The sequence below is a fragment of the Eretmochelys imbricata genome, chromosome 8, assembly GCF_965152235.1.
Source record: "Eretmochelys imbricata isolate rEreImb1 chromosome 8, rEreImb1.hap1, whole genome shotgun sequence".
Classification (NCBI taxonomy): Eukaryota; Metazoa; Chordata; order Testudines; family Cheloniidae; genus Eretmochelys; species Eretmochelys imbricata.
Genome location: NC_135579.1, coordinates 66,411,525 through 66,438,294, shown reverse-complemented (window position 1 = coordinate 66,438,294; position 26,770 = coordinate 66,411,525). Strand labels below are relative to the sequence as shown.

Below are 26,770 nucleotides of genomic sequence, written 5' to 3'. Positions count from 1 at the left end.
AACCATCGGTTTTTTCTTTGTTGTGCAGACATACCCTTGATGTTCAACCAATAGTTGATTCTCAGTTCTGGAGCTAGACTTCAATATGTTTGTTCATGGTATTTTATTTCAGTTAACAAAAAAATCCCACACAGTTATCTAACTGAAATAATATTGTAATATTAAACCAGTGACATCAAAATAAGAAGCATATTTATGCTTGTGCTGAAAGACCAAGTCCCATAAAGTTATCTGTACTTCAGTGACTGGATTATCCTGGAATACATTTATCAAAGTTAAAAATAGGCTAATGATCTTGAAATTCCTTACCAAAACCTTCGGTCAGATTCTGATTATTTATTAATATTTTTCTTAAAGAAACCAAAAAAGTATGCCAGGTACCTCAAAATAAACTTTCTTTGATCTCACCTGCATACTAGTCATTAATCTGTCGCTGCTGAATATCTTCTAGTACTTCAAACTTCCAAGCAGCATTTCGCTTTCCCCCAAAATATGAGTAAGTACAAATCAGGTACTTAAAGTTACTGATCTGGAGCCCAGGTTTGGCAGCATTCTAACCTACAATTGGTTCAGGACTAGGTGTGATACTCTAAGGGTATGTATACACTGCCCATGTTACAGCGCGGAAGTGCTGTGATGTGGGCAGTGTAGACACGCTTTATCGCTGGGGGAGAGCTCTCTTGGTGATAAAAAAAAAAAAAAAAAAGCACCCCGAACAACGGGCAGTAGGTTTATCGCTGGGAGCACTGTCTATACTGGCGCTTTTCAGTGCTAAAACTTTTGTCACTCAGGGGTGTGTTTTTTCACACCCCTGAGCGACTAAAGTTTTAGCGCTGAAAGAGGCAGTGTAGACACAGCCTAATACATCTCGTTACCATAATGACAGGCATAACTCAAGTTACTTTGCCATTTGTCACTAATATGACCATCCCAAATAAATGATAACATGATATACCAGTATATATACATACACCCTACCTGTTGCATTACAAGTTTCTGCATTAAAAGGTAGTACTTTAACATATTTATCATTAGAACCAGTAGCCAACAACTGTCCACAGGGACTCCATGCCACACAGTAGATTGACCCTTTGTGATGTTTGTTCCTTTTGAAACGAATATCAGGTTGTTTAGGAGTGTTATAAGCACTGGAAAAAAAAAAAAAAAAAAGAGAGAGAGAGAGATAAGTATTTCTTTTATATGTAAATATAGAATATGTAATCTAAAATGCAAGTCAACTGTATTATTTAATGTAATAAGAAATCCAAAGTAGGCAAGAAAGTTAATTTCTACTTATTTTTCAGTTTTCTAACGGTAGGCAATTAAAGTTAAACTAAAGTGTGAAAATATAGTGTTTTGTTGCCACACAGGAACTATGTTTCCCAAACACATTTTAGCTTCCATGCATTATGCAAACATCTTCCATACCAGACTTATTGTGATCTGATTCCTTGCAAGCATAAGCAAGTGCTCTAAAGGGCAATGAAAATGGACAAGTGTGGGTGGCAATTTAAACTTTTGCTTTAAAAAAAGTGTTTGGTTTTAATGCTGGAAGGCAACTAAGGTAGAATATTAGGATAACAGAGAAACCACAAAGAAAGCTCCTCCTTGTTCTCCAATATTTCACTACAGAAACATTCGAAGTGTGACCTGAAACAATTTCTACAACACACACTAATTAAGTATTCTTGATGGGGGAAAAAACCCCAACAACCTTGAAACAAAATTCAGAAATGTCTGCCAGAGGTACCTGGTCTGACAAAGACAACACTTAGCTACTATTAAAAAGGCATTGTCTTAAAAAAACAAAACTCAAAACCCAACAACTAAACAAAAAGGCCCACCAGAATACCTTATTTTCAGAGTCCAAAACAAGTGAAAACCAGGAAGAAGTATCCCTTTTTGTATCCAACACTTTATACATGTGCTTGACTTCAGTGGGACTACTTGTGTACTTAAAGTTAAGCATTTATGTAAGTGTTTGCAGTGGCCTAGGAAGGAAGTGAGCCTTGGTTTTCTTAGGTCACCTTAAAGACCTATTCATATCAACATACCACTCAACCTCCATGTATTGGACATTAAAAAGTAAGGAAGAGGAGCAATATGACACTAAGAACATCTCACCCATTAACAAGAAACGAGATTGAATGAGGCAGTCTGTGGAAAAAGCACAGCTAGTGCACTTTCTCAAAACTTATTCAGTTATATATTATAGTCATAACCTTCCAAGCATTATTCCTGAAAATCCTAAATCAGCCTTTACTTACATCTGACTGAGGAGAAATTCCTAATTCCCTTTCTCCGATTATTTCTATGGGTTATTTAGACATGAGTAAATAAAATGCTTGAGGAAATTAATGGGAAGTTACAAAGTATTTAAGATACAATTCAGCATCGAGAATAAAGCTCATTCTAATAAAGGCAAGAAGCTAATAGGGCAGAAACTAAGTATCTGACTCCTAATGCATTTTAAAAACTTGCCACAGAAACTGGAAAATGAGGATGACAAGAATGATAAGAGGGAAAAAAGCACAAAAAATGATAAGATCTCAAAGGATTTTAAATAGATATGCAACAGGGAAAGCAAATAATGTGGCCACTTTAAAGTTACAGAAGACAGCTCATAAAAGGAAATAAAGTTACTAGTTACTCTGTTGCCATCTTTACAGAGGAAGAAAGTGAAGATCTGCCTAGGTCAGGTATCAGTTTTCGAGGGACGACAGACGAGGAACTGCGTAACATATAAACACACAATTATAAAAAGGCTAAATGCACTTAAACTAGACAGAGTACTAGGTGTACTATGGCGTTTTAAAAATGAGAAAGCAAATCTTAACTTTTAATGGGCCATTTTAGAATTTCATTAGATTCAGGAGATATTTCTCAAGATTAAGAATATGAACAATCTTTCACTATGTTTACAGCCTGACAAGACAATGGGTAAGGAGATGTACAGACAGACCTCAGGAAGAGGTGTGGAAAGCTCAGAACATTCCCTTTAGAAAATTACAGCACAGCAAGAAACTATCTTATCAAGTCAATAGTCACATCAAATTCACCAAATCAAATTACACACACTAACTAGGGTGTTAAAGGCTACAGGGATAATCTGTTTATAAATTAAAAAAAAACAAAACAGATTTTTCTAACTTCCAGCATAACAAGCCAAACCAATCAGGTGGGCGAGGGGGAGTGGGAGTGGGAGAGGAGGACACACAACACACTCCACATCTCCCCAACCCATGTCCTTTCTGCTTCATACATCAACATCAAACATTTTGGAACAACAACTTCACTGGCTCCTTTGTTTATTATCTTTGAGGGAAAACAGAATGCATATTAGGCAAGGACATTAGAGGCTAAAGCATGCTTTTTGGCCAAACTGGGAAGATGTCCTGGACTCATCAGGAGCAGATACACACAAAAAGAATGCCATTTTAGAGTAATTTTTCTGAAAACTCTCCAACTTTTAAAAAAGTAATGGAATTGAAGCAATAACTAGAAAGTGAGTTTGACACCAAGATTTATTTCTGAAGAAAGAAGGAAATAATGGATATGAAAATTCAAGTAGGTGGAATTAAGACAAAAGAGGAAGAGGCCAGAAGCATTCTGCCATAACATCTTTTTCTGTTCCTGAATGTATATTCTCAGACACAAAAGATTCTTTTACAATGCCAGTGTGTCCAAGACTCTAGGGGAAGAATACTACCAAAAGGAAAAGTTGTAGTACTGACATCAAAACAGCTTGGCAGTAGGGGAAAGAACTAGTCAAACTAGTCACAAACACAAAAATACCGCAGCTGGTCTTTTTATTCTGTCTTGGTAGTTACTATGTTCTCAAAGCAACATTGTAACAGTTCATTGTTGACAGGTTTAATCAACAAACAAAATGAAAGGGTAAAAGACAAGAACAGACTTGAAATATCTACAGACAGCTTTGGATATCCAGTGATCGGTAGTGGAACAGAAATGATTATGGTAGGACTGTATGTTCATTTATTTTTCTTCTTACCTTGGGTCAATTACTTCTGGATAGGCACACACCCTCAAAGTTTTGGAATTTGAGCCAACAGCATACAAACTCCCACTTGGATGAAAAGCCACAGCTCTGACAGCTTGTGTATCTTCTAGAGTATTAATACAAATGAACTGTTTTTTTGATTTATCATCCTGTTGTGTAAAAGTTTGACAGTCACAATAGGTTCACAAACATAACTACATTTTTAATAGCTTACACACATTTCCAAGGCTGAGAGAAGTTAAAATCCATCCCCATTAAAAAAATAATGTATTCAAATGTAAAGCTTATAGGGGAAAAGACTGGGAGGAACACTCCTTGACTGTTTGTGATACGGAGAGTAAAGATATCACAGCATCTTGATCTTAACAAAATCATGTAAGGAACAGTTTTTCAAAGATTCTTCTAAAAGACCTACAAGAATGCTTACACAAAATCAAATTAAAACAAAGGTGGCATGATGTCACATTTTTGTGAGCAAAGAACTTGAAAACCTTTCAATATTTTAGTTGATAAAATATGAAGTGTTCTTCTTTGCAAGAGCTTGTTCCTATTTCTTCTACTTCCAAATTAGGCACCAGTAAAATGCTTCTCTTTCCTTCCTCAAAGACATCCAACTATTGTAGTTTTTTAAAATTCATCTTAATATTTTACATACAGCTGTAAAATAGTCAAGAGGGAAGACTCGTGGGTTAAGGGAAAGCCACCTAATACTGAACAGATGAAGTGACATTTCACAACCTCTGGTGCTATTTGTATTAGACTAAGGAGAAACTAAAATACACAGTAAAAGATATTACAGTGTAATGTTGCATGTTACAAGCATATAATATTCTCTGCAGAATACTTGTACCAATTTATTTTCCAATTTAAATATATAGGAAAATATGAGAACTAAACAGAAAGACTTCAAGACTCTTGAGTAACGGATGGACAAAACTTTTAAAAGTTATATATTATGCAGTATTTGCTAGCATATACAAGCTGTTAATAAATAGTTTACTTTTTGTCTTTTTATTCCTTTAATTTTTAATTTTCATAATCACAAAAAATTACAAGTTACATTTTGAAGAGTCCTGTAACTCCACTTGCTTTCACAACTTACTTTAAAGACAAAATCCCCAAACATCTCCACCAAAATAACCTTCCAACCAAAAACCCTCTTTGAAATGACATTAAGTTCAAACATTTTCAGACAAAAGGTAGTTTATGGTGAAAGTTAGAAGGCATTCAAAGTTGTACTTATAATGGAACCAGTTCAAGCCACTCCTGTAATCCATAATATGGGGCTGTACATCTTAAGTCACTGATAAACGTGACCACTTTTAAGATTGATGGGAAAATTAAAACGGTTACTCACCTTCTCATAACTGTTGTTCTCCGAGATGTGTTGTTCATGTCCATTCCAATCAGGTATGTGCGCATGCGCGTGCATGGCAGCCGGAAGACTTTTCCCCTAGCAATATCCGTCAGGTCGGTCCGGGCACCCCCTGGAGTGGCGCCTTCATGGCGCTCACTATAGGGCTCAGTTTCTTCTTGCCAGCTACTCCGACTGAGGGGTAGGTAGGTGGGTATTGGAATGGGCATGAACAACACATCTCTAAGAACAACAGTTACGAGAGAGCGAGTAACCTTTTTTTCTTCTTCAAGTGCTTGTTCATGTCAATTCCAATCAGGTGATTCCCAAGCCTAAGTTCCAGAGGTGGGGTCGGAGTTCAGATGTCCACTGATTGGAGCTCTGCTCTACCAAAGGCCGCGTCGTCTCTGGCCTGTTGGGTGATAGCATAATGCGATGTGAAGGTATGTATTGAGGACCACGTCGCTGCTCTACATATTTCCTGTGTGGGAACATGCTCCTGGAAGGCTGTTGAAGAAGCCTGAGCCCTGGTGGAGTGCACTGTGAGCAGGGATGGGGTGGGGTGGAAAGCAGACACCTTCGCCAGGTTCTAGCACTCACGGATGCAGGATGTGATTCATGATGAAATTCGTTGAGAGGAGATTGGAAGACCTTTCATCCTGTCTGCCACAGCCACAAACAGTTGAATGGACTTCCGGAATGGTTTCATTCTTTCAATGTAAAAGGCTTGTGCTCTGCGGATGTCCAACGAGTGAAGCCTCTGCCTCTTGCGTGGAGCTTAGGATAGAACATTGGGAGGAAGATATCCTGGTTGATGTGAAATTGGGAGACAACCTTCGGGAGGAAAGCTAGATGTGGCCTGAGCTGAACCTTGTCCTTACAGAACACGGTGTAAGGGGGCTCTGATGTTAGGGCCTTGAGCTCAGACACCCTTTTGGCTGAGGTTATCGCTACCAGAAACACCAACTTGTACGAGAGGTAGAGCAGGGAACAAGTCACCAGCGGTTCGAAGGGAGGACCCATCAATTTGGAAAGGATCAGATTGAGGTCCCAGGTCAGGACCAGTTGTCAGACATGCGGATATAGCCTGTCGAGACCTTTCAGGAAATGGCTGACCATAGGGTTGGCAAAGACCGACTGGTCCTCTGCACCTGTATGGAAGGCAGAGATGGCAGCCAAGTGAACCCTTACTGATGACATGGACGGTCCCTGCTACTTAAGATGGAGAAGATAGTCCGTATAAGGGCTATGGACACAAGCGAAGGAGACTGACAATGTTGCACTAACCAGATCGAAAACCTCTTCCATTTGGCTAGGTATATAGGCCTGGTGGAGGGTTTCCTACTGCCAAGGAGGACTTGTTTGACTGGGTCCAAATAGGAGAGCTCCATTGGGTTCAGCCAGGGAGTTTCCACGCAGTGAGGTGCAACGACTCGATGTTCAGGTGCTGGAAATGGCCGTGATCCTGAGTTATTAAGTCTGGGAAGAGCGGCAAGGTGACTGAGGCTTCCACGGACATTTCCAGGAGTGATGTGTACCAATATTGGTGGGGCCAGGCTGGAGCTATAAAGATCACTGAAGCTTGTTCCCTCCAAATCTTGAGGAGCACCTTGTGAACGAGAGGGATAGGCAGAAGCACGTACAGGAGATGGCCTCCCCATCGGAGGAGGAACGCATCTGCGATGGAGCCCAGGCTGTGATTCAGGAAGGAGCAAAACCGCTGGAACTTCCTGTTGTGTCACATAGCAAAGAGATCTATTTGGGGAAAGCCCCACCATTGGAAGATGTCGTTTGTGACATCTGGGCATAGGGACCACTCATAGCCATGGAACAACATGCTGAGATAGTCCACCAACTCGTTCTGCACTCCAGGGAGGTACGATGCTTGTAGGTGTATTGACTGTTCTACACAAAAGAGTCCCACAGCCTGAGGGCATTCTGAAACAGGGGAGAGGAGCATGCTCCCCCATTTGTTGATATAAAACATTGCCATGGTGTTGTCTCTCGTAACTGATACACATCTCCCTGTCAAGTGGGCTCGGAAAGTTTTGCATGTCAGGCGTACCACTCTCAGCTCTCGGACATTGATGTGGAGAGCGAGTTCTGCCTGAGACTAGAGGCCTTGCATCCTGAGGTCTCCCAGATGAGTTCCCCAGCCCAGGGCTAACGCATCTGTCACTAGTGAGAGGGATGGCTGAGGACCGGTGAAGGGGGCCCCTGCACACACTACCTGCGGGTCGAGCCACCACTGGAGGGAGTTGAGGACCGAGTGAGGCTGAGTCACGACCCTGTCCAAATTGTTCCGAGCCGTCCAATACACCGAGATTAGCCATGATTGGAGAGGCCAAAGTCTGAATCTGGCATTTTGTACCAAATAGGTACAAGCGGCCATGTATCCTAGAAGTTTCGGGCAATTTCCTGCTGTGGTAGTGGGGAACTGCCTGAGACTTCGAATGATGTCACCCATGGCCCAAAATCTCACTTCCGGGAGGTATCCCCTGGCTTGTGTCGAGTCTAGTACCGCCCCTATGATCTCTATTAGCTGAACAGGGGACAGAGTTGATTTTTCCATGTTCAGGAGAAGGCCCAGTTTGTCAAACATCATTCTTATGAAGTCAGCTTGTGCCTCCACTTGAGCCCTGGAGTGGCCCTTGATCAGCCAATCGTCGAGGTACGGAAACACCCGTACCTGCTGCCTGCGTAGGAATGTGGCCATGACTGCCATGCACTTTACAAATACATGAGACACTGCTGACAGGTCAAACAGAAGAACTGTGAACTGGTAGTGGTTATTGCTCACCACAAACCTGATGGTGTCCTTCTGTGGGACAGTGCAATTGCTATACGAAAGTACAAGTCCTTTAAGTCAAGGGCAGCATATCAGTCCCCTGGATCCAAGGAAGGGATGATAGATGCCAAGGAGACCATGCAGAACTTGAGTTTCTTCATGAACTTATTGAGCTCTTACAGGTCTAGGATGGGCCTGAGCCTGCCTTTGGCTTTCCGTATTAGGAAATACCAGGAATAGAAGCCCTTGCCCTTCAGCTCCTGAGGAGCCTCTTCCACTGCTCCCAGCGACTGGTGTTGCTTGTGAGAAGGGCCCTGAAGAGGGACGGGGAAGGGGGTTAGAAGGGTGGGAGGGCCGAGAATTGGAGGGAGTATCCTCTTTCTACCATGTGGAGCACCCAACAGCCCGATGTGATATGGGACCAAGCAGGGTAGAAAGGGGATAGTCGGGACAAGAAGGTAAGGCGGGTTGGATCCAGTTCGTTCACTGGTGCGCCATCCTCATGCACATCTTCAAAAGGCCTGTTTCTGGCCTGAAGGTGGCTTGGATTGGCCAGAGCCCTGGCTTGAGGATGGATGCGGTCTCTTTCTGCGTATTCCTTCTCAGGGAACCATCTTGACAGTTCTGTTGATAAAACCGCAGAGGAGGTTGCAGCCTGAAGTGCTTCCGCTGCATGGCGTGAGTGTGGAGGCCCAGTGACTTGAGGGTGGCTCTCGAGTCCTTTAGGCTATGTAGCCTTTTATCTGTCTTTTTAGAGAAGAGGGCCAAACCCTCAAAGGGGAGGTCCTGAATAGTCTGCTGGACTTCGTACAGCAGGCCCAAGACCTGTAGCCAGGAACCCCTTTTCATGGCTATCCCCGCAGCCATAACCCAAGTCACTGCATCAGCTCTGTCCAGTGTGGCTTGCAGTAGAGCTCGGAAACTGAGCTTGCCCTTCTCCACCAGGGCTGAAAACTCAGTGTGGGAGTTCTGCGGCAGCAGCTCCGCAAATTTCGCCATTGCCCTGCATATATTATAGCAGCATCTGCTGACAATGGCCTGCTGATTAGAAATGCGAAGCTGCAAGCCACTAGTGGACTAGACTTTTCTCCTGAAAAGGTCGAATCGTTTCACCACCTGATTCTTTGGGGAGGGACCTTGGTAGCCAAGGTACCGAGGAGGAGGTATTCGGTGCAGGATCCGGGGTCGGACTGGGGATGGAGTTCCGCTTCCATTAGTAGGATCTTCAAGCGCTGATCCCTATCTTTTAATGTCCTGGGGCAAACCCCCCTGCAGATCCTACAGCGATCCTTTCGAAGGCTCTCCCACAAACACTTCAAATACAAAGTTTGAGGATCGCTTCTGGGCATACACTTGCCATAGACTTCACAGGCTTTGAAGCCTGGAGACCACAGCATGCCCCAGCGCTTGGATAGCACTGGAGGGAAAACTCCCCCAAAGGAAACTTAAGAACTAACCCTAAGCACCTAATAACTACTTAACACTAACTACAAAAACTAATGAGTAATTATATATAGACTGCCAAATGCACTTGTCACGACAAGAGCAAGGGGAAGTTCCAGCTAACCATCACTGGCAGTAAGAAGGAACTGAGGGGTTGGCGGGTCTGTAGGGCCATATATTGAGTGCCATGAGAGGCCAGGGGGGTGCCTGGACTGACCCGACAGATATTGCTAGGGGAAAAATCTTCCTGCTGCCATGCGTGCACCCCCCCGACACACACACACCCCGACTGGAATGGACACAAACAAGCACTCAAAGAGCTTCTCAATTATGCCTCCTGTGGTAGATTAAGGCAGGATCATAGATCAGAACTCCAAACTGGGGGAAAACAGAACAACAACCTGCAAAAATATGCCACTCAGTGTGGCAACAGCAGCTCCTTTCATGGGTGTGTTTGCCTCAGTATTGTATGATGTGGTCAGTGCTCTACTCCCTCTGATTGTTCTTGGGCCAACAAGCATTTTGGAGCCACCTAGCATTCCCCCTTCCCTTTCTCCTACAAGCCAGAAAAGAGGCAGAAGCCTTGAAGATCCCTATCACTATGCAAGAAGTGTTTTTTGGAACGTAAGTGGGTGTATGGGAGTGGGGTGAGAAATGGGCTACTCCACAAAGCCCTCTTATAACAGAGAAAGAAAGAAAATGGTCTAAGTTCCCTTCTTAGAATCAAAGAATGCAAAGAATTAATATCTGGTCATTTGATTTGTTTATCATCATGGTATGTGTCCCCCACAGTATACCAAACCTTCTACCTTGTAAGGAAGATAGCTATGTGCTGCCTGACTCCATTCAGAATACTCCAAATATTACTTTATGAAGGTAATGGACAAAGTCCCATAAGCAGTATTTTGGGGGCCAGCATAGGAGAGCACCGATGGCAAGGACTTGAAAGCAAGTTGCAGTCTGAGTAGATTTCCATGGAGTAGGAATGGTTTTGGGGTGGATATGAGGGGAGCCTGAAATTTCGCTAAATCCAGCCCCCTTGCATCCCCATTTAGTCTTAACCCTCATCTGCATTTTCTTAATTTTGAAACTTGGCATGTATTAGAAACTCATTACAAATACTGTTGCTCATAACATCTAATATTATTAAGATATTATATAGTCAGATTCAAAGGTTGTGTCCTGTAAGGATAATGTAAATACCCTTTAAAAAAGTCTCACCTCATCACCTCTTGTCCTAGTTAGATTCCCTGAAGAATCTTCAAGTTGTGGCTGAATGATAGTGTGTTCTGACATACTGTTTGGTTTTTAAAAAATTAAAAAAAAAAAAAATTCAGTGCAATACACAAAATAAGCAGATCTTTCTCATTTCTAATTTGTCTGTGTGATGAATGTATTCTGACTGGAACAACAATATCCAACCTGGCACTCAGAATTAATTCATTAATTTATAGGAGCAACACTAGCACTTATGACTGACACATTAACAATAAGCCATCGTTTTACAGAATTTTTAAAAATATTTTTGCAAAGTAAAATAAAATGTTAAATATATAACTAACATCGTCATCTTGAAAATTAACTTGTCTGGAAGTGTTGTTTTACTACTGCTACAAGCAACATCTAAAAAAAAGGAAAGAGTACGTCTCCCTCTTCCTGCCCCATTACTTTCTGCATTATACAGAAGGTGTATAGTCAGTTTTACTGTTTCCCTGTGTAGGCAGTCACTCAGTAAAACAGAAAATAACTGGTAAGACTTATACAAACTGGGAGCAAAAAAATATCAGGATATATTGTTTACAGGGTGGTCTATGAAAAGCAGAAATCTAAGTGAACTGAAAAAAAAAACAGAGTTTACATTGACCATTTAGCAGGAACTGTATATCACTGAAGGTCTGCTAGAACCTAATTTTGCAACCCAAGCCCATCAGACCTGACCTTGAGAGAGTTCAGTCATTTTACGGCCCAGCCCGGCCCCTTCTCCTCAAACCCGATACAGCCTGCTGCTGCTGGAGTGGGCTCTCTTCCTCCTGCTCATGGTGGCAGCATGGTGGCAGCTCCACGTGGTGGTGGCTGTGTGCGCTGCTCCTGTCATTCACCGCCCCCAGCTTCACTGTATGTGCTATAGCGTGAGGCCTTGTCCAAACTAAACGTGAATAACATAGCTAGAGTCAACTTAGCTTCGGTCAACTTACTGCGGTGTCTATACTACGCTGCGTTGACGGGACACGCTCTCCTGTTGACTTACCTTACTCCTTCTGTTCCGTTGGAGTACCGGAGTCAACCAGAGAGCGTTCTGTGGTCCATTTAGCGAGTCCGCTAAATCAACCCCAGCTGCTGCATTGATTGCAGCAGCGTTGATCCCCAGGGAAGCGTAGACGTGGCCTGAGAGGGCTACAACTCCTCGGCACATTCACTTCGCAGCATGCACAGTGCAGCAAGGTGGCAGCAGACAACAGGAACGGGGCACGCTGCCTCCACTTCAATAACTCCACAGCAGGAGGAGGAGAGTCAAGCTAACCCACCTGTTTTCCCACCCGATCTGGACCTAACACTTTTAGTCGGGTCTTGTCGGATTCAGGTCGGGTCATAGGACTCTATACATCATCACAAATACATGAATTTTCTAGTTTTCAAAATACAATACCCATCCCCATAGTATTAACTGAAGATCAGCAACATTTCCAGCTCTGAACAATCTCTAGTGCTTACGTTTTACTCCCACGGACAGGCGACTCTTCAAGAAAGGGTATCTGATTTGTTGATCCACGCTTTTGAGGAGTGCTCGTATTAACGCTTTGGCTATCAGTACCTATTCTCTGACTAACATCTGGAGGTGGTGATACGAAGCTAGTTGCTGGTGTGTTAGATGCATGCCCTTGGCTCCCATTACATTGCTGGCTGAGCGTCTGCACATCATTTCCAAGAGTGTCTATACCTATGTTTAACTCTCCCAACTTTTGAATAGACCTGCACAGGGTTGATGAAAACAGACAATAAAAGTTAAAGAAACAGTTTATAATATGGGAACTTGAAAAGGTTAAAAAAAAAGTGAAGTTGTATCCACGTTGCCCTGTAGCATGATAGGTATAATAGCTAATCTATGAAAAGTTTGATTATATTTAATTACAATGATGTTTGACCCAAAGATTTTTAGCAGCCCATTTACTTAAAGAGTGATATTTTTGACATGCTTTAACCCCACCCTATCAACATGAAAGGAAGAGTATTTTCATATGAACAAACTGACAAGATGTCAAAATAAAACAATAAGTTTTCCTTTAATTTAATATCTATTTCTCCCACCATAAAATAATCACAAAAAATACTCCTTTACACTTTGTTACCAGAGTGACAACCTAATATCACACCCATAAGAGAACTGTAGAAAGTAACAAAGATAACTAGAATCAAACATTGAGCACCTTATTTTAGGTTATGTATTTACTACATAACTGAAATAATTACATTTTGGGGATTTCAAACTTATGAGGTTTCTAGAGTGAATCTATTATGTGACAAAGTCAGACCAGACAACTGCAAGAGAGTGGTCTTCTTGGGGTCCAGGAAGTGGGCGGGCAGAAGCCCACGCATGGCAAAAGGCCCCACCCCCAGCCTAAGGGGAAGAGCCACTGAGCACGCGACTCAAATAAATACAGGGGACAACAGAAGAAAAAACAAGGACAAGTGTGAGGGCAAAGGGTCAAAAGCAGGGAACCTGAAGGGGACAAGCAGAGAACCCTGGACAGTGCCCATTGCTCCTCAAAGCTGTCAAGGGAGCCAGCGGACACAGCCCAAAGGGACTCTGCTTGGATACGTGAACAAAGAGAGGAACGGAAATAGGCTGCACAGTCGCAGAGCTCCCCCTCAGCCAACTTCCTCTCCCTGGTGTTATGGATGGCCACTTTGGCCATTGCTAGGAGGCGGCTGATGAAGAGCTTTGCTCAGCCCTAGAATGGTAAAGGTCCTCCCCTATGAGCTGAAAAGAGGTTACCTCAGGTCAATGAGGGACACTTGAGTCCAATTAAGGGCTGCCTGTGATCTTTAAAAAACCCTCCCTCTATCTCACCAGAAAAGGAGATAAACTGCGGCAGGGCTAGTGACCACAAGGAAAAAGGATTCTCCTAAGTGGAGGGCTGCACTCCTCCCTATAGGAAAAGCAACTATGCAAATGGACTATTTGGGGAAGTACTGGCACCCAGAGGCGAGCATAATGAGGCAACACCCCAGAGATGGGGAAGAGAAAAAAAGTATTCCCTCTTTTATGTTATTACCTTTTCTTTTTTGTTTGGCTAAAAGGTACTCACTCAGGCCTACCCTGAGGTTCACATTGGGACTGTTTTACTCCATGTCTCCATTGCCAGAGTGGAGAACACTATGTCCAGCAAGGTGAAGGAGGTACCTTGCCACAGTTGTTTTATGACAGAATTGTGTGTTTGATAACAGTTCATACATGGTGCAGGTTATTTAGCATAGACCTAACAAACATTAAGAGTTTTCGTTTTAAAGGGCTAAATTCTGTCCATTTGGATTTTCACGGGTTTCTGATTATTGGGCTACACACTAGACACGTGCATAGGATTTCCATTAACATCAACAGGAATCCTCCATAAAAAGACAAAGAAACACTTGGTCCTAAAGGACACAAAATACTAGAACTGGGTAATAATACTTAATAGACTTAGTTGATGAATTTTGCCTCTGAACTGAATTTCCTCTCTTTGCTACCAGAGTTCAAATAGTATTCACACATTCATTCAAATAAGTCTTGGTCTTATGAACTAACGAAAATAAAAAAAAAAAATCCAGTTACACAAGTGTGATATTCCCTATTATGCCATGAGTTTAAAAAAAGACAAAGTCTATTTTACATGGCCAGAAAACGAATCTATAAGAATTTCACTTTTCTCCAGGAGGGCTAAAATTTAAACAGACATGAGACAGTTTAACATGAAGAGCCTGATTGAACAATACTTTCCATATGAAAAGCATAGCCAATTAATATAAATATTTCAAGGATGTATGTAGAATATATTATTTGCCTGATGGCCATATTCAAGTCTAGTTTAAAATTCCCAAATGCTAGTTATCAGTAGTCTAAGTTACTATTTTTAAAATTATTTGGGTCTATAATTTGATTCCTTAAATTGAATAATCCTTGAGCCAGGTCAAATCATTTAGAGCAAAGCAAGGTGGGTTTATGCATCAGAACTGGGTACACAGCAGACTTGGTCAAAATATACCACAAGGAGTTAAATTCCCCCCCCCCAAAGAATTAATTATAAAAATGGCTGTACAATAAGTTTTCTTAAAACTTTCCTCAAATATATCCAGTTCTTCAGGTTCCAGAAGAACAGAGGCCCTGGTCCAAAGTACAGCACCTAGACCCATGCTTAAAGTTGACATACTTGAATTTAGGTGTGCTCAAGTGCTTTTCTGGAAAAAAGTCAGATTATAAACTGTAGTCAGCAGACATCAAGAAGTTAGTAAAATCCTTTTTGAGTGGAGGTGCAGGAGAAGGGGAGGAGGAGGAGGATGGATGTACGACTTACAAAGTACCAAGATTTTCTTTGCAAAACTTATGTTTATTTACTCAAATTTAGACCAGTTAGAGGATACTGTATTTGAAGAGGGATTTGTAGCTTTAGAATACCAACACAATGAGAACGGTAATTATTTTTAGACCAAAATACCCAAACCCAGTTTTTTAGTTGCTGCTTGGTTTGAATTAAGTTCATTATAAAACCTAGGAAAAATGAAAAGTGAGCCAGTTGCCTATTTGACCTTCCAAAGAATATGACTATTAAAGCAAATTTGTTCTTGTTAGAAGTTAGTTGGCTTTCCTCATGATTTTCATATCAGTACCCAAATCTTAGTAATGAATTGTCTAAATATAAGCCAATATGGAGAAAAGCTCTCCCAATTACAGTTATCTTAGTATAAAAGATTTAAAGAAAGACCACAAACAACTTCAAATATCTGTATATAAGTTCACTGCTATTTCACTAAATTGTTTAGTGAGTTATTTTTCATTTCTGTTCATGACAGAGGAGTTTATTCTTCAGAAAAATTTATTGGCAAACATAATTTTAGTCCAGAAAATTATTTTTGGGTACATCTGGGAAAAGAAGTAATTCCATATTTGGCATTCTGACTATCTAAGCAGATTAGGATATAGGAGGCAATTTAGTACTGAAGCGCATAAGATGACACCAGTGGAACAGTCAACTAAAGCCAACCTGTTAAGAAACTGTTCAGTAAGATTCTGTTGCTGGTCTGTCCCATCTTCCTGGTTTACTCCTCCTTCAAGCAACATTTGCTGGTACAGTTGTCGTTGTTGTTCTTTCTGTTCTAAATGCTGCTGGTAACGTAATCTTTGTCTATAATATTCTTGAAACTGCTCTGTTGAATCACGAAGCTTAAAGAAATAAGGATTAAAAGGATTTGAATTTTAATGGTAAATTTTACGTACACACAAAAATCATTTTTTTTTTATCAATAATAATCAAAATGTACAGATAGGCAAAGAAAATGCTCCTTGAGAACAGTTTGATTTAAGGATGTTTGCTTTGTATATTTTGACATGTGATGTTGACAGTTTGTGCTTTAATGGTTATAAAGCATTAACTTTTTGAATCTGGCTTTGCAGGACTGAAGAATGAAAGTTGTTTTGTCACTACAGTAAGCAAGTAAAACTGAATATACATAAGAAATTGATCTGCTGCTAAAAGATGCCATTTCTGCCATCAGTTTTTAGAGGAGATTTTTACTTTAGTAATACAAGCAAAAAGCTATACCAATCCTACGGGACAAAGTTTAAACACCGGAATACCACAATTTAAGGTAAAAATAATTACTCAGCAGCAGAAAAAAGATTTCATTCTCTTTTTTTCAGAAGCATTACAAGTAGGACTTCTTTTGTCAACTAATATGTACACTTATATGAAACCCAAGGCAAAACACCCTCATAACCCTTGAAATTGTAGGTTAGAAGGAGATGTCTCAGCACAACTAGACAAGCTGGTGGATCTTCTATTGATACAGTAGGAACAAGAATCTGTACCTTGTACAATTAGTGTCATGGAACACAATCATACTGTAAAGTCTAAACCTTGTTTTCTTTTTAAAAAAAAGTTTCTAACAGGTGTGAGTAAAACGTTGTATGCAATAATACAAGGGTGTCATCACAAACCTACAGACAGCTTAAAATAAAAGCTTTGAAAGATGTGAACTATCCCCACTCACCTCATCCAGAGGTTAACTGTGATGCATGAGTTAAGTACAAATGGAAACAATGTTGTCTATCACCACCTGACCCAGTCACCCTTTCTGGACAGATCCCAGTCAACTGTGATTTTGATTCAACTGCTGAATCCCACGTGCTTCTAAGCCCCCTTGGTGTGGGCAAAACAAGATTCAAAAGCATCTGTGTCATATACATGATGAATTTCCCATCATAGCAGGCAAATTGTTTTGCAATTTATCAGAACAGGCAGCTCAAAAGGCCTTTTTATATGGAAATAATAAAACGTTACCTCATTTTTTTCTGGTTTGGCTGGTCCTTGATTCTGTGCTCCATTTATTGGCTCATTTTCTGGAACTGAACTCTGGCATATGGTCTCACTGCCAATGGAATGCTGCGGCTCCACAGGAGTATCACTTCTTTCAGTGATATGGAAAACCGAAGAGGTTATTTGAGAAATCTAATAGAAAATCCTCTAATAAGTAAAGAAATATATATTTATAGAATAAATCCTGAAATGATTATGTACAAGGCACTCCATTATATGAAGCCTAGAGATATTACTGGCAGAGCAGACAAAAATATCCCATTTTAACCTATTACACTAACAGCTGCTAGCCCTAAAATAGAGCTAATGTACTTTGTTCTCAGGTTTTTCCAAAAAGCCTTATATTTTGGAAGTCCCATTATGCTTTTATTTTCTATTTTTATGCCTTCCATGAAAGGCTGTCCATTCCTCCAACAATCCAAAATACCATCAACAAATTACCCAAGCTCTTTGTTAAATTTTCAGATCTCTCCCACTTTTGAGGAACACTAATTAGATCTGTTGGCTTTTCCCACTGTTCCCTAAAATCCTGGGAGGGGAGGAAGCCTCCATTCATCACAAGGCACCTCCGCAACTGCCTCCCATTCTGTATATGACAATATTTCTTTAAGCTACATTTAAATGACATTCAACATTGGGAAGCTAGAAAATTCCTGTTTTAGCTATATAGGAAAAAGAGTGCAACTAAAATCTGTTCCCACTTAGTGTTGTGCTTTATAGGGACTTACAAAATTAGGGTAAGAGAAGTATTTCCATCTGGAATTATTTTGGAAAACATTTCAGTAGCCAGTAAATATGCAAAATACATTAGAAAATGTTTGACTCTTTAAAGAGTACTCTAACCTCACAAGATTACAAATACTTAATGGTTTGGAGCAGCGATTTGTTGAAATGATTTTTGAGTTACTGGTGCATGTGTGCATTAGCAAAAACAATTTAATCTGATTAACAGACATTTAAGGATCTTTCTTTTGTCTACTGAACACAAGAGGAAATATCTTCTTTGCAGGTTAGGAGAGAACGGTAAGATAAGGGGTGCTGAGCTCTTGTGAAAAACGCCAATAGCTCCCATTCTCAAAAATCTGGTCAGTTAATTTAGGTACCTAAATGGAAGCTGAACTCTTGAAAAAATCTAACCTCAACTGGGGGTTCGGAGCATTTTTTAAAGTCTGGCCCTCAGCCTACTTCCAGCTTTCATGAGGTACGATAACTATATTAAATAAAAAAATAAAAGATTTTCATATTACTTGTCTGTTACTTTTTACATCAAATCAAAAGCCTGATCCTTCAAATCCCTGTACAAAGTGTTTGCAAAATAGTACAAAGATAACTCATGCTAATTATTGCAATTTATAGCCTAGAAGTATAATTCACATAATAAATTCATTAAGTATAGAATCAATGACAGTAGCATATTAAAACAGAAAAATAAATAAAGTTATTCAAGTATGAAATCCTTAGTAAAGTATTTCACATTCTAGGACCAGTTTTAAAACATAGGGATATGGCAGATGCCCAAATGCCAACCTTTAGATATACAGGTGACCATACTTGGAAAAGTATTCAAATTTTTCTAAGGTTACTTCTACACTACACACTGCTGGTGGTGGCAGGTAGGCTATATGTAGCTACATGCAGCAGTAAAAAGCAGGTTGCATCCACACAGTGGTGTGTAGCTACACGTCACTGAAAGGCTATGGCAGGGGCGAGGCAGTGGGGAGAAGTTTCAGCAGCTCCCTGATGGCAAGCATTTCACTGAGTCCAGGAAAAGCTCTGGCAGGGATCGGCAGTGGGGAAAGGCTCAGCCTTTCCCCACTGCCGGAGCCTTTTCCTATGGCAGGGGAAGCTCCAGCAGTGCGAAGGGAACACAGCCTTTCCCTGTTCTACTCGCCTAAGTCATACCTCACCATCTACACTGCTTTTTATCCCCATGCTAGAGGGGCGATCAGAGTATGTACTCTGCATGCAGCTGAAAGAAGTGTGCAGTATAGACATACTCTAAATGTCTTAAACAGGTTTACTGTGCAAGTTATAAGAGCACTAAGTATATACAATTTAGAGTTCATAAGCCATAAACCCTGATTTTAATAAGGATTAGAAAGGAAAAAGTTTAATATCATGAAGGTACGGGGGGGGGAGGGGGGAGGGGAGAAGCAAGTTTCCATAAGAGTTTTAATTCTTAATATGAGAAAAATCAGTTTTGCATACTACTGTGTACTAACACAAGGTATTAATTAACTCCTATAGCCATCAAAACCTGATTAGCTGGAATTTAAATAGAAATATAGGGAAGCAAATCTGAAAGTCTTGCTGAGATTTTGTCCGAAGATCAATTAGGTACACTATATCTAAGTGCAACTGTGGTTATAGTTGCACAAGTCTCTAATATTGGTGAATTTTTTTTCAGGCTCTGCTCCTGCAGATTTACACATGGGCACAGTTCCAGTGACTTCAGTGAGATTACTCATGAATACGAAGTTTAACATTTACTTAATTCTTTGCAGGATCAGGATCTAAATTTGAAATAATAGTTGGTGTGGTATAGTGCCATTCTGTGGGCATTCCATTTATCTACAAGGAAGTGTGGAGACAGGGTTATTACACAGGTGAGAGAAAAGAAACAGAGTTTAGGAATTCTCCAAAACAGACACTGAATCTAGTTTTATTTGCTACATTGCTGACGTAATCATTTAAAAAAAATTCACAGAAACCTCAGAATTTCTGCTTCTTCAAGAATACAAAGAGTTGGAATGCTGTTATTTACAGTTTGATAAAAGGCATTCAGAATATTTTAAATCAACCACTGAAATATTTTACACTGCCAATGCATGCCACTATATACCTACATACATAGTAAGTTCCAATAAGAACTTCAGTAACTAGAATCTAGTGTATTAGATTTAGATTTAAGGTATTAGATTTAAGCCAGAACTTCATCTTTCTGCTACATTTTGGGTAAACTATAGATGGGCTTGAATAAAAGTGTCAGATTTGAACAACCCTGAACTTTGGGGAAGACTGAATTAAACTCTTGTGGGTCTCATACCCATTTTTAGTTTAAAAGTCAAAATTTCTTAGGGGCTTGAGGAGAGAAAAAAGAAACAGTTTGAACTGCAATAGGGTTTACACATCCAACTTTAATTACCATTCATGTAAGTCACAAGTGCACCTGGAAGAACATATGTTTAACATGGTCAGTTACCCTTCAGTATTAACAACTCTCTCTCAAAAAAAATGTGGAGTTAAATGAAACTTACCGCTCAGGTGACTCTTCATAAATGCTATGGCAATCTGTATTTTCAAGCATGAGACTTCTGCTAAGATTCTGCACTCCTGGGTAATGGAAATTGGCAAAGGAGTGTGACATTGGAGAGGTTTTATTACCAAGGTCTGTGATTCGCTTATCATGATTCGTTAATCCACATGACAGCCCATCTAAGGCAGGGTTTAAGGAACGAGTCATGTAAGCATCAGCTGACTGAGGCCGTCTCATTGGGGATGATGGATAAGGAGAAAGTTTGCTGATAAGAGGTGTCAAAAGATCAGCATATGCAGCTTTTGTGGGCTTCAAGAGTTTATCAACATGAATATTAAGCATCTTTTGTTCAAAAGCACAAGAGAAAACAGAAGCTGGCAGATTCTGAAGCCATGACAATAAACTTAGGTCCAAGTCATCACACCCATTACCACATAAAAGATCAATGCCAAGCAATACTTCACTCTCTGTAATTTCTTCTCCTGTTGCTTTACTCTGACAGAATTCCACACAACATTCATAAAGCAATCCCTTCATTATGAGCTGAAATAAACGATTATTACTTGCTTTGAAACCAGCCTCACTCAGTTTCCTGTCGGCAGGAATAAACTCTGCAACCATTATGCAAGCTTCTTCGAAACAGTGAACTCGAGCAGTGCTAGGGTTCCAGTCTTTGAATTCTGCATGGTTGGTCAGACGGGGCAATGTGAGTAACAAACACAGTTTACTATAGTCTTCTTTAGAAGGACAGTATTCTTCCAGGGCATGTAGGCACTGTACAGCCTCTTGCATTGTAAACTCCAGCTATAGAAGAAATATTAAATACAAACAGGACACAGTTGACTTTAAAGTTACCAATTTATTCTTCACAAGCAGAGTTAGCTGCATTAGAACATGCAATAGGATTTCCCTCATTTTTCCTTTGTTGTTACTATTGTTTTCATTTTAATTAAATTAGCGTACACGGAGTTTGCAACAGCTTTCATGTCAGCAGTTCTAAGACCAAATTCTTCTTAAGGGACTCCAATTTCAAATCACTTGATCAATACAATGAAGGTCATGCTGATGTGGCTGTTTTCACAGAAGCCACTACATGTTTTAAGGTCTCAGAAGTTTAATATCTATAGTTAAACATATTTGCTACAACTGTAGCTGAGAAGGCATTTCCACTTTAGGAGTCGAATTCTCTTTTCAGAGCCATAAAGAGGAGAAACTCCATTTAAGTTAAAAGTATCAAACTGGTGTAAGAGAATCAAGTCCTAAGTTTCTGTAATTTTCAGTCACTGGAAACTGAGAAAGTTACTTTTTGTGTTGAAGTTTTTCATGCTTATTCTCAGACTATACGTGATGTGTGTGTGTAAAAACAAGCGATGAAAATCTCCACAGCTCTTTGCAGATCACATATTCAAATACACACAGATGTGTTTGATAGAATTTGTTAAAAATTAAAAAAAGAAGGTAAGCTTAAATGCAATACTAAAATTGAGATGTTGGTGGAAATTTCAAAGTTTTTCCATTTTCTGCAGCTAACTGTCCCTCCTTACATGTGCATTATGATGACCTTTCATTAACCTATCATACAACAATATTCAGCATGTAAAATATCAAGAAATTGCACCTTTTTCTATAGTGTTCTCCAGTAAGATTATGTAAATACTATGACTAGAGTGCTATATGTTTTAACTACGTCCTTCTTCTAACCTTAAATGTTGAACTTTTTACTTCTCTCTGCATGCGGTCAGGTAAAGACCCTGCCGTAGAATATATGGCAATGGGACAGAGAATTAAAGTCACCACAGCAACGTTAATTTTTTATTTGAGTAATTAATATTTTTGTTTGAAATGTATTTTTATGTAAAAGTTTTATAATGCTTTTGTAGTTGTAATTTAATGTTCATATATGAGCAATATAAAGTAAAATACTTTACAATGAATAAGCCTACAGCCTATAAGCCTTATCATGCTACAGCTCTGGTTACCATTTAAAACCTTTTGCACACTAAAAACCTTATTCATAACTCCTCCTCCCTGCTTTTCACACATTCAATGAACTCAATCCTCTGTGACATCATTTATTCTCTCCTAGCGAAGGAACACTGAACAGCATTGCATCTTTGTCTATAAAAGCTGCCATAGGCAAAATGCACTGAAGAATTTAAATTGCACACTAACATCTGAACGATCAATTTAAGCTTGAAATTGAAAGTTTAATTGACAGGTTCAGGTTCTATAACACTTCAAAAATATTAATCAAAGTTTCCTCTTTTAGGAGATAATGAAAACAAATAAATATATTTAGGGAGCCTAATAAGATTATTAAATATATTTACATATTCCAAGTTGTTATTCTAAAACAGAATGCTAGATGGTCCAATGGGCAGAGGTAAAAACTAACCTTTCACCTCTGAAGTCCTCTGTTAGGTCATAAGCATACACTAATTTAGAGGTTTCGGTTTAGTTTTGATATTTGCTCACATCATGTAAACATTGCACTGTTTGGCACCACTGGATCAAGTAATGGCAAGGGCATTTTACGGCCAATTTGAAGTGCGCAGTTAGAATTACATGGGCAAAAACTGCCCAGAATCTATCCAATACTATTCCCAACTGTAGTCCTTCACTTTCAGAAAAGGTTGGTAGTTCTTATGTAATACGTGAGAACTTTTAGCTAAACAAATGACTACCATAAGCCTTCCGGAACAACAATACTGTACTATGGACTTCCATAGTGTCTAATCAATAAGAGGATTTTAAAGCGTTTAATTAATGTAGCCAAGTATAAAATCTTACGTGCTGAGGCTCATCTTCTGCTGACATTGCATTGTTCACACATAAGGCTTCTAAAAATTTCTGCTTCAGTATAATATACCGAAACCTGCACAAAAGAAGTGAAGTATAAGACACTAAAGATCTTAAAGCAGTAGCTAAGTAGTACATTCCACAGATAACTACAGTGCAAAGTTTTTGCTCTCAAAATGTAACAAGCCAGGCAATAAAATAATTGGTTCTTTTCAGAAAAGATGTCTTTTTCCAATGATTTACTTCCAGAAATATTACATGTTAAAATAATTGCTGGTTCATAAGAGAAAGATACACAGCCAGTATCCTCCTTTCTTGAATACCTGGGTTACTCTGATGTGATCTTAAAGAAAATAAATTTTAATTTTTTAAAATCGAGCACAATTCTTATAATATAAAGCATTTTAACCAGGCCAAGACACGTTACAGAATACTTTAAAGTCTGTAGTAAGTTCTAAAATACTTTCAAATAATTTTATACTGGATGTATAGATTGAAAAAAATCTATTAAGCCATACAACTGAAATTGTAAACTATTGTCCTCAGATTCAGTAGTTACAGTTTATTTTTCTAAAGACTTGAAAAAGTCTTATTCCAGAGATTTTCCACCTTGCCACATGACTTACGATGCTACTACCTCAAAGTTCATAATTTTACCTTTTCTTGTCAAATTTTTCCATACACTCAAGAGGCTGAATGAACTGAAGAACCTCATCCCACTGTCCATCAAGGATCAACTGTCTATACAAAAAGAAAGCCACTCATTAAATTTAGCTGGACATTTTTTACTTAACATTTTTACAAATGTAATTTACATATAGCTTGACGTACAGCTGATCAGCGAGCTTTGTAAAGTTAATGCTTTGCAAAGCAGACAAGATCGGATTTAAACAGAGATAAACGTAAAACCTAAATCCTTTCTCAATACTATCTTTGTAGCTACATACTCTAAAACCAAGAGGACAACTGGTAGATATGTATGTATTTGTTACGAAGTACAAGACTATCTCTTCAGGTATCTGCTGCTTTTTATGTTTTTAGGGATTTCTTCCAAGATGCTTCATTCTTTCTCCACAAGTGAGATTTTAAAAGTCACCATACAAAACATGATTGAAGACATCCTGAAAAACACTGGAAATAAGCCTAAAAGAATTAACTGCCTATAGGGGTGGTGTGTAAACAGAGCAGTTGTGCAGCAGGGCTCCGCATCTGCGCAGCAGGGCTCCGCATCTGCTTACAGTATTTATAGTATAGCACAATCAACTTTTCTATTGTGCTAGGCCCTGTACAAATACAAAGTGGACACAGTCCCAATACTAGGGAGCAACGTATAAGGGAAGCATTTGTGAGAGAGCTCAGTTGGATCCGGTGGCTCAAAACTCCCAGGCAAGCAGAAGAGCCACTACTCCATCCAATAAGCTGGAATAGCAGGCAGGGCTGCATTTCAGCCTCATCCCCTGTTGGGTGGGTAAATACCATTTCTTCATGCCCTCACAGTGTTTTCCTCAGAAAGCCTATTAACTTTGGTAGGGAGAGGAAAATTTCACCTTAATGAATACTTCTGCTATCACTAAGAACACACCCAAATTAAGGATGAAGAACCTCAATCCAGAATTTGTCAATTTATGTACCTATTTTTCATTATGCTTACTCAGCTTTAGCAGTATGTGCCAAAAACCCACAAGAACATCGCAATTGGTGGTGGGCAGGAAATGTTGTTAAGCAGATTTTAAAGATCACATTTAATGTTATTTAAATATAGTTGTATAAATAGTTTCCTATGCTTCCGGTAAGCTGTAAAATCCCTTAGTACGTATATTATAAATCTCATTTGTGCTTAATGGTTTCATCATGCAAATACCTATTTAGTAAATGTGAGATATTAGAAGTCTATTTATTGTGCCTCAACAGTAGCCACTTTTCCAACTGGAGGGTAATACTATGGGAATGGTGACAGCCTCAAAAGGAGTGCTAGAAGTATAACTACAATACTGGTGAGGGCTGGTCTACACTAGGAAGTTTTACTAGAAAAACTTGCCTTTTTGTCAGCACGGCAAAACTCCCAACTTAATCATCACAAATGTTAGGTCTATACTAAAACTGGTAGTCAGCCCTATATTAAGTTTTAGCCTGAGGGAAGCTGCTCAAGAGCAAGGCTGGAATATCTGTTCAGCTACAGATGAAAAAAAGAGCCCCATTGGTCCAAGTCCAAACTACCAACATCCCCAACCTCACCCTCTCCCTTCCCCCTCACCAACCAAAACAAACAAAAACTCCTCCCTGTATGAACTTCTTCCCTACATCTGTTGTAGGGTTTAGTAACCTATCTTCATACTTGTAGTCACCCAGGTCCTTTCAGTAAACATTTTGCTGTACAATATATGCCATCAACCCTGTAGAGTCCACTTCCACAGTTTGATGTTAGAGAAAATCTGAGCATCTTTTTGAAAGGCAGATGACATCTTCTGGAAAACATTTGATTTAGAGACCAAGTCAATCACAGGGTTAGAAGGGACTGCAAAGGTCATCCAGTCTACCGCCCTGCCAAGATTCAGGATTTGTTGTGTCTAAACCATCCACGACAGATGCTCAGACAGTTACCAGAATATTTTATCAAAATATTTTTTGACATTTTTCATGAGTGTCTCAGGATGTTTTGAAAGCCGACCGACATCCTAAGTGCTTAAATGCTACACATAGGACAATTCACAATGGAGAAGCAATACCTGAAGAGAGAGAAAATGGTTATGGCAAAAATGACTCAATGCTTTTCATGGCAGTCAGCAATCAATTGGTTTGGCTAGTGAACACATGGCCAGCAGATATTAAGTTAGTTTCTATTGTACTAATTATATAATAATTTCTACCTCAGAAAAAGCATGTCATCTGAGAACAGGCCATTAATGACTCCACTTTCTTTCTCAAGAGCCAGCATACTGATATGAAGTTTCTTCGAGTTCAGGAAATCTAAGATTAGTTTAATTATTTCAACTTCTTTTACATTCACTGTTTCTTCAGCAGTCATGATGGTAGCCTAGAGAGAAAAAACAAAGTAAGTAATATGGTCAATATCTTGTCTTATGCCTTGTCATCAAATGCTGTTGACCAGAGATTGCAAATAAACGTTTGTTTTGACAATACTGAATATTGTAGTATTCCAAAATTGGTTAGTGGAATTTAGAAAATCAATCTCATGCATTTGAGCATGCAGCCATAACTCCGACTTGATCCTGAAACTGTGACTACCCATTTGTACCCTGAGTTCATGAAGTGGACCACTGAAATGAGCTGATCAAGAAGTTTTCAACTATATTTTTACCCTGGAATAAAATTTCCATTTGCAAGACTGCAGTCTCTTTCTCTCAGAAAAGGAAATACAAGATAACAGAATAGTATTTGAGTATTTAAGGTATGCATGAGATACTTGTAAGATATTATAATTATACAAAAGATACATGAAGAACAATTTTATGAGAGATAAGAAGCACTATCTTGATTTGTTTTGCCATTCTGAAACAGTACATGGTAAGTAAGCCAG

The 26,770-nt window shown here is 39.5% G+C and overlaps 1 protein-coding gene across 2 annotated transcripts in view; it reads right to left on the bottom strand.

Moving 5' to 3' along the window:
- WDR47 (WD repeat domain 47) overlaps positions 1-26,770 on the bottom strand; it is a 39,500-nt gene that overhangs the window by 4,911 nt on the left and 7,819 nt on the right. The window contains exons 2-11 of one of the 2 annotated variants that reach the window (XM_077824791.1): positions 26,100-26,266; positions 23,890-23,973; positions 23,224-23,308; positions 20,435-21,237; positions 17,142-17,268; positions 15,846-16,024; positions 12,319-12,576; positions 10,828-10,903; positions 4,013-4,170; positions 979-1,148 (exon numbers count right to left, since the gene is read on the bottom strand). In XM_077824791.1, the coding sequence (XP_077680917.1) occupies positions 979-1,148; positions 4,013-4,170; positions 10,828-10,903; positions 12,319-12,576; positions 15,846-16,024; positions 17,142-17,268; positions 20,435-21,237; positions 23,224-23,308; positions 23,890-23,973; positions 26,100-26,257 (2,098 nt within the window). In that variant the 5' untranslated portion in view covers positions 26,258-26,266. The remainder of the gene's footprint in view (positions 1-978; positions 1,149-4,012; positions 4,171-10,827; positions 10,904-12,318; positions 12,577-15,845; positions 16,025-17,141; positions 17,269-20,434; positions 21,238-23,223; positions 23,309-23,889; positions 23,974-26,099; positions 26,267-26,770) is intronic. The other variant, XM_077824793.1, reaches the window with a different exon arrangement.